The 8823-nt window shown below is 34.4% G+C and overlaps 1 protein-coding gene across 1 annotated transcript; it reads right to left on the bottom strand.

Moving 5' to 3' along the window:
- Window positions 1-1098: 1098 nt before the first annotated feature.
- LOC111401807 (SWI/SNF complex subunit SWI3A) lies at window positions 1099-6899 on the bottom strand. Its single transcript, XM_023029719.1, has 7 exons — window positions 6765-6899; window positions 6062-6672; window positions 3360-3842; window positions 2828-2991; window positions 2688-2737; window positions 1649-1812; window positions 1099-1446 (listed from the first exon to the last, which is right to left on the bottom strand). The coding sequence occupies exons 1-7, from the start codon at window positions 6814-6816 to the stop codon at window positions 1249-1251; spliced, it is 1722 nt and encodes a 573-aa protein (XP_022885487.1). The 5' UTR covers window positions 6817-6899; the 3' UTR covers window positions 1099-1248.
- Between the last annotated feature and the right edge of the window lie 1924 nt (window positions 6900-8823).

The raw sequence follows: 8823 nt of genomic DNA, 5'->3' as shown, positions 1-8823 counted from the left end.
TTAAAAACCCAGGCTTCCGTTTCTATATATAGACTAGTTTGTTCTAATTATCCTTCAAGTGTGAAAAACTCTCTAAATGGCAGTCATTTTAGTGAAGAAGTGGGCTCTTGTGGTGATAGCAATGATGATTTGGCTGTTCATTTTGGGTCCTTCAAATGTGGAGTGTGCATTTGGTATTGATATTAATCCATGTACAGTTTCTGCATGCGTTGCTGCGTGCAAAAAGGCCCTGCATGAGAAGTACCTTGGTGCAACATGTGCACTTGGACCTAAAGGAAAGTACTGTGTCTGTTTAAGTTAATATTTGTGTATTAACGTGTATGTGTATGGCACTATTTTGTCCGAATAAACCTATTGATTATTATCTAATATGCCATGCCAAACTCGCTGTTTGTATTAGTATTAAGTAATAAAACTTTGTTATTTGTACACTGATTTTAACACTTTGTTTCATACTTGCATTGTTGTCAGGTGTCAATTGGATGGAAAAATTGTTCGAAATTTAAATTGTCTAATTGAATAATGCCACATGACAAAATATAAACTGAAGTGTACACCATAATATACATGTAGCAAATCTAAATAATATGTGTATTATGTACACTGTCACGTTAATATATTGCATGATAATATAATAATAGATATCACTTATTTGCTATTTACTTCGTTTCGATTTTGTTCATCTCTCACCCTTCAAATGGCTTGAAAGAAATTGGTATATTATATGCCTATAAACCCATAAAACGTGCCTTCTATGAGGGATATAGGACCAAGAAATGATGTGCAAAAGCCGTCCATTTTCCCCATCTGTGTGGAATTCTTTTTTGATAGCTTCTTTTTCTCTGTAAAACTACTTATCTTCCTTTTAAAAACTTTTCTATCCCCACAAAAATAAAATAACGATAAATTCTTTCACTAAGCTCTACCAAAAGGCCCTTAGTCCTCACAGACTACTCCCATGAGAAGTAGCTCTGCTTGAGTTGCCCATCTGCAACTAACCTGTTTTTCTGCCAAAATTGCAGATAAGGCTTAAGTTGGCCCGTTTTCATGGACATTTACATATCACATAGATATTGGGGAAGGGGAAGCCCGGAGATAGAGAGAAGAATTGAAAACGGCGAAGGGATTTATTATCTTAAAGAGTTCAACCTATGTTAGCACCATTATACAGTGTCATTACCAATACATAACTTAGTCTCTCCTCTTCTATGACAAAAGTTCAAATAAAAGGCAACAACCCTACTAATATCATTGTACAGAACCCGTCTCCGATTTCATCGAGGCATGATCCTTCCATCTGGATATTCCCGCATTGAATATCCTTTGCAAGACATTTAGTCGATCTGCTACCAGAGATTCCTCCAGTTCCTCGATGTGGGCATTTTCTTTTTCCATAATCAATTCCAGTTCATCAAAATACTTCATCTTGCGTTTCAATTTCTTCATCTGTATATGTATAAATGAAAACAATAAAAATCTTAATCTACTCAATACTGGACTGTAACTCAGGTTAAACAATGCGGAAAATTTAACAATTGTAATTCCCGAGAACTCGCAAAATCACATACAATTTTTCACCACAATTTCCATCAAAATTATTGTAAAAAACCAAGTAGACCTAGCAGAATTCAAAGACATGAAACCGCACCTGAGTTTCAATCATGATAGCCATCAATTGTTCCATCCTTCTCTCTTCTTGATCAGCCAAATATTTGGCATGAGCAGCAGCAGCACCAAGGGCTGTTGCGGTGGCAGCTCTCATTCTTAAGTTTATTTGTATTGTATCCTTCTCAGATGATGGGCCTTGAATTTCTGTGGACACACATGGTGATCAAATAATGAGCGATAATGACCTCGATTTTGTGGAAGCATGTTTTACTAGGTTTAAAACGAAGTAAAAGTTTCAAGCATGTACTTATTTGGAATTTTGATCAACAAAATAATTAGGATCCGTTTGATTGCAAAGATAGAATTGAATTGCCTAGAAAACGAATTCCAGGGAATTGAATTGCCTAGAATTGTTTTCCTGGGAAATGTAAATTATTGTGTTTGATTGGTATAATTTTCCACGTGGAAAATGTTAAAATAAAAGTATTTTTTGATGTCCGTTTGGTTTTATTTTACATGAAAATTGTCAATTAAATGGATGAAATTTACTGGTATTGGAAATGAAATTTGTTTCCATTGCCAAAAAAAAAAAAAAAAAAAACAAGAAAATCATCTATCTTTGGGTGTTTGTTTGGCTTTTTTTACATAGAAATTGTCAATTAAATGAAAATATTTTTTATAATAATTCTTAGAATTTGTTTCTATTACCAACACAAAAAAATAAAAAATAAAAAATCCAAAAAAAATAAAAAACTGCTACAGTGCTTGGAATTCCAATTCTCACCATATATGGTGAGAATTGGAATTCCATAAAAACCAGGAATTGCACAACTTTTAACAAAAGCAAGAATTGATTTCCATGGAATTTAAAATGCTATCAAACAACTAAAAAGGGGAAAAGAAGGAATTGAAGTTCCATGGAAATGAAATTACATGCTATCAAACAGGCCCTTACTTCATGTTAAATATTTAATTATAAGAAAACCTTTTAAGTTTAGCTAAACATGCTCTTTGTCGAAGCAATGCATGTAATGGAAGTTATAACATTCTATTGAGTCATTAACAAATATGAAAAATACCAGATTGTTTGGGCCCTTCATCTCCATCTAAAAGATTACCCTGAGCTGCTCTGATAGAGAAACAATTTGTTCCAGCTTTATCATTTCAATGCCAAAAACATATTGAACGGACAAAACTTCATATATGATTAGATGAATACCTCTTTTGCTCAATATTTTCAGCTGAAGCTTTAAGATCAACAAAAATATTATCCTCATCAAATACTTCCCTGGAACACTGGTTTTCATAACAAAGAGCTGTAACAGCTGCCTCAGCTGCAGAAGCTGTGACATGAGGCCCAACTGCGGTAGATATGCGAGCAACCTAATAAAGTAAATTGAGTTGCCAATTATAAAGTCAAAACTTGATATCAGAAGATAAAACTTTTAGATAAGTGAATGTAGAATAACATAACCATCAGCAAGTTTCACAATCACTTTTCTCACTGAAAATTTATAAATTAAGAAAATTGTGTTTGTCAATAGATACTTCAAACAACATTCAGGTAATCCCCAATAGTTGCAAGAGCGATAAAGAAAACTATAATTCACAAACATCCCAAAGAAATTTATATTTACTTCCTACAGTTTCACATAAGGCTTCCAAGTTATCATCAATCAAAACCTTGCAACTGAAGAATAAATTATTGAGAACTCAGAAGTATATTTCGGCAGAAAGACTAAAATAAGCACCTGGTTCATCAAATAAGTGGTATTTGAAGTTGGTTCCATGCGTATTCTTTTCAGAGGTTGACCTTCCGTGTCGGTATATCCATTCTGCTGGCCCTCATCCTTAAGCTCGTGGCTTGGGTCCTCTACTTTTGCAGATTCTTGAGATTCCTTAAAAGCAAGCTTTCCCTGTTTCAAATTACTTACATCACCAGTTAAATCCAAAAATTTCCTCTTCCTCTGGGCTGAACCCAACATGCGATCTCCAAAAGGAAGCTCCATTAGTTTTGATATACAATCCATTTTACTTTTCGTCTGAACATCCTGAGCAACAAGATCCCAGTCATCTCCATGTTTCAAAACAGATTCCAAAAGGTGTAAAGTTTCTGCTTCTGTCCAGACATTGTTTTGATTCCCACTGTTTATTAATTTGAAATCATCTGCTGAATTGTTCTCCTCATAATTACCACTTTTGAAGCACTTTTCACAAAGAATAAAGCTCCCCTCCTGATATATGACAAGAAAAACAAATTAAACTTACTTAATTTCTAGTAATAACAGAAAACTAATACAAAGAATTATATAAATATCATGAAATTGCTATTTATTCTTTTACCTCCTGAGTATCTTTAAAATGATAAATGTCAAATATATTCTAGTGCCAAATGGCATAATGAAGGTTCCAGATCTACAAAACAATGTCAATTACATAATGTATCAAAAAATAATTGTAGGAAAGAAGACAAACGCATGCTACAGTCATAGTTCTGAACCCTTTTTAATTTTATTTTTTAAGAGGGTGACTTACATAAATAATTATGACCCCATCTAGGTACGATTCTAAGAAGATTTTAATCAAAATTTTGATTGTTGGAAATGTAGGTGGGTCCCTATGCCGCCGTAATATTGACTCAACATGAAGCAAATTACCATAAATGCCCATCTCTCATTTTGAATGAATTAAATGTCAAACGGGTACATATGTAATTCTGCTACAATTTGGTCAATAAGTGCAGTTGCTAACACTGTATAACGGTACAAATTTTGTTAAAAATCGCTACCAGACGGGCTATATCAATTTATTTTTGCTATGCTGATTGTTCTTCACGTAAACACTCATCATGTACCAAAGAAATACTCTCCATAGCTGCCAATATTTTCCTTCTATTTTTATTCCCTTCTCTATGTTTTCCTTCAAAACAGGGTAAAAGACGTAAGATCTGCCAACATCAGGATCCAACCCTCGACATAAGTTACTATGAGGGGCCGTTAAAAATTGAAAAATACTCCAACACAGGATTATTGGGTATAGTTAATTCTCATTTTCAAATCCTTGTGTGATTAAGGATCTAATACCCGTGCTTCTATTATATAAGGTTACAGTATAAGAAATGCCACAGATCAAGGAAGATAAGATTGTGGAAGCGAGAGATAAAATATGGAAGTGTTGAGTGAATGGAGGAAGAGTGGTAGTCACACTAGATCTATATAGAAGGATATATATAGCTCTACCTCGAAAATAGAAGGTAAAACAGCTGTATTAGAAGGGATGTAGTGCTCTCGTGTTAATGCTAGGTCATTAGCAAAGAATAGATGTGAAAGCGCCCCAGAACAAGATTATTGCCGGTAATTATCGGAATAATGCAGTCATTTGTAGGTCAGGATACTAGAATTGCTAAGGACTGACCATGGATGTGACTTTGAGCTCTCTTATAAACAGTGTTCCTCTGGTCTCCAATACACGAGTGCTTGTTCTACAGATGTAATGGATACCTAGGACGAACATGACGAGAAGTTGAGTAGAGAACTTTCTCGCAAGATTCCTATACCTTGCACCCGGCTGCCGAACTCCATGGTTACTGAAACCCATATATTGACCCCAAGCGAAGCTAAAACCAATATTCCACTTGTTAAACCAATTTAGGGGGCCATGACACATATATGTATTAAAATTTAATACATTGTATTATTTGCCACGTGTTTCTCAAATAGGATTGCCAAGTGACAGCCCATAGCCTGCATATGAATTCGTAGCAAATTCAGTTTCCCACTTACAAAACGAGGCTTTTCCCCTTCTTGTAATTTTATCACTGGTAGCCTCACTTATTCCCCTGCAAATTAATAGGCAATTTTTCTGTTTCCAAAATTATTTTGAAAACCATCTTTAATGAATAATGGTCTGAAAAATCTTCACGATTGTGAAAGACCTTAGTATCTCATTTGGTCTGATGGGAAGAGATCAACATACAAAAGTGACTATTTCTATTAAAACATTAAGATTGTAACTACACAAACGTCCAAGACTGAGAAGAGCTCTCTTGGTACATTAGGCTACTAAATCAAAGCTATAGATAACAGAGTTCTTGGCATAGGTATGGAAGTAATGAGTTCATCCCAAGTGTGATTCTCCAAATGAATATATCTTAATAGAAATTATTTCTATTTAGAATTTAGTTCTTTCAGCATGGTCTCCCTTTTCTCTCCACTTGGATGATAAATTTCTCCATTAGCAATCGTTATTCAGCGATTCTTTCAATACAGTTAAGATATCTTCATTTTTAAGTTAATACATTGATGAGTTTCACCAGGCATGCATTTAATCTTAACACACTATATTCCTTATTAGCGCAGATGCAGATACTTCTCGCGTTATAGTGTAGCAGTGATTCATATCGTCGATTAGAAACGAACCACATACGACAAATAGATAATTGCGTATAAGTTACCTTCGTGTATTCGTAGTGCATTGAATCACAGTTCTCTTTACAACTCCTACACACCAAGCCCTTCTTCTCCTGCTGTGCCAAATCCGCAAAAACATCTGAGTAAGATGCCAATGGTGGCCACTTGAATCCATTATGCCCAACCTCCCCGATCCCTCTACCACCATCCACGCTGACAGATGTCGGTGGGGGCAGCTGCGCAACAGGTTTCATGGAATTCGGAGCTGCCACCACTCTCACCCCATATGGGGCCCCTTCTTCCAGTTTCACCCTCCCCTTCCAACTCTCCTCCTCCTCCTCCTCACCCCCAACGGAAGTCGTTTTACCATTCCCATTACAATTATCACCTTCATTATTTCTTTTAACATCAAAATTAATGAGACCCCATTTTTCTAAAAAGGTAAATACTTTATGGAGAATGCTAACATCTCCTACCAATGACTTTCGAACCTCGGTAAACGTCAATTTCCTCGAAGGGTCCTCTCTATACTTCGAAATTATGAAATCCCTGTACTCCTTATAGATTCTGGGTGACCTTGTGATTGAACTCCCATCGAAAAACTCTCTCAATGAGAATCTCTCCACTTCGTGGATGTTACTCCAAGAAAACCAATCTTCATCGAAAAATTGACAACAGAATGAAGATTAGGTTTCAATTAAAAATAAAAATAAAAACGCAGATACACACATATATGCATATACTTACTGGAGGAGCTTGGGACTGAGTAGGACTCGAGTTCCTGACAATTCTTCTCCATAGCAGACCATGAGCGAAAATCGAATTATTTTTGTGTATTTAAGGGTAGAACGATATTTTGGGAATCTAAAGAGTAAATTGCGATTTTGATATTAAAGCGTGTTTGCATTTCAGCAATTCTTACTTGTGTCTTCAATTGAACTGCTTTGTGTTTACGTCTTTCTTAAAATTATTTTTCCTCAAATTTATTTTTAGTACCGCATTTTCTTAGAAAATTAATTTCTGCATAGTATGCATTCTTGTAATTCGTAATCATAGAGTAAATAATAGTCTCTTATCTCAATCTGAAATTTATAAATTAAGAGTTAGGCATAGCAAGTAAAACGTGTTAAATTGTGCGAAAGTTTTTAAATTTATGATGTGAACATTGGCTATTTTTGGAGAAGTAATGCTACGTGTATAAATTGTTTACAAATTGATAATATGGCATTATATTAAAATTTTATTAATTTTCTTCTCTCTCTCTTTCTCTGTAATCAATAGTAAATAATTATATACAAATAGTATTACTCTTTTTGTAATTGATGTTTTTAGTGAAAAAAAAAATGAATGAGGTCACTCTATTATGTTTGTTAAAGCATTTATACTGAACTATGGGTATGTTTGAGGTAGATATTCGGACTATTGATTTTGTGAAAAGCGATACTTTTGAAGAAGGTATGGTTAAAAACTAGAGAAAATTTATAGGTTAACGTGCAAATTTTTTTACTAAGAGAATGTACAATTGAAAATGATTTTTAAAAAAAATTAAGTATATATAGCAAAATGTGACTATACTTTTTGATGTGGTAGATGTATAGTAATATTATTCATTAACATTGTAAATTTTACAAAAGAGTAATTGACGAAATATCCCCCAACTTTTTTTGGTTTTAAGCAATACCCAATAACCTTTCATTTTGACACATATCCACAACTCAATCAAAATCTACGGAATACAATATTTTCGTCAATTTTCTCCATAAAAAAGTATGATAAAGTGACGAATTTATCATCATCTATTAAATAACTAATAAAAAAGAAAAGAAGAAAAAATAATGAATTAATTGCAACTATAGTTCTAAATTTTTCAAAAAATACAAAAATAAAATAAATGTTTCCAAAAATAAATGTGAAGAAAACCATCCCTCCAATTTTTTTCCAAATTCTTCTTATTCTTCCTCGAAAGAAAATGAAGAAGAATTTTTCACCAAGAGGGTCCACATTATACAATATGAGTCCATTTTACACGAGATCACCCCGTCCAAAATGTTTAAACCCATTGGATTTGAACTCTCTAGCTCATTCTTCATCATCTGATGGTAAACCGTCGGTGGTGCTAAATTTGAGTGTTCCCAAGGGTTTAGCATCAAAATCACTGAACATTCTACTAAATTTTCGACCCCTTTGATGTTTTTTAACCCGCCATCTCCACCTTGAGAGACGAGGGAATTTACTCTATTTTCATCATCGCAAATCTGAGGATAGGGCCCCTTAATTCCTCAGCTTAGAGTTTTGATTTGTAGGGTTGAGGGTCAATCTCACCCCGTCCTTCGCCTCTATCGATACCACTAAAGTTATGGGACCCAAAGTTGCTACTAGGGCCATCGGAGTTGGTGGTACTATTAAGGACCACAAACGTGAGTGGGTACGGGGAACTTGGAAAGCAAAATAGAGGAAACAAATTTGAAGCCTTTACTTTGGGATAAAAGTGAGAATTAGTTTTGATAGAGTAATGGTTGGGATCGGTTGAAGTCAAAGGCCAAGGACAGAGATTATTCATAACCTTTACAAAGGTGCGATAACAAGAGCATATTGGAATGTCCATTAGTTCATACTTAGGGAGGTGTATTTAATTGGGACTTTTAAAGACTTTGGGAGATTTAAAAAGTTTCGGTGTATTCAATTGAGACTTTTAAAAACTCTCTAAAAGTCTCGGTGTATTCAATAAAGACTTTTAAAAGGTCTCTATGAGTTTTGAGGTATTCAATTAAAACTTTACAAGAATCTCTATAAGTTTCGGGGTATT

Source organism: Olea europaea, chromosome 10 (genome assembly GCF_002742605.1).
Source record: "Olea europaea var. sylvestris chromosome 10, O_europaea_v1, whole genome shotgun sequence".
Lineage (NCBI taxonomy): Eukaryota > Viridiplantae > Streptophyta > Magnoliopsida > Lamiales > Oleaceae > Olea > Olea europaea.
The sequence above is the reverse complement of the archived record's forward strand: the minus strand, read 5'-3'. Positions and strand labels throughout refer to the sequence as shown.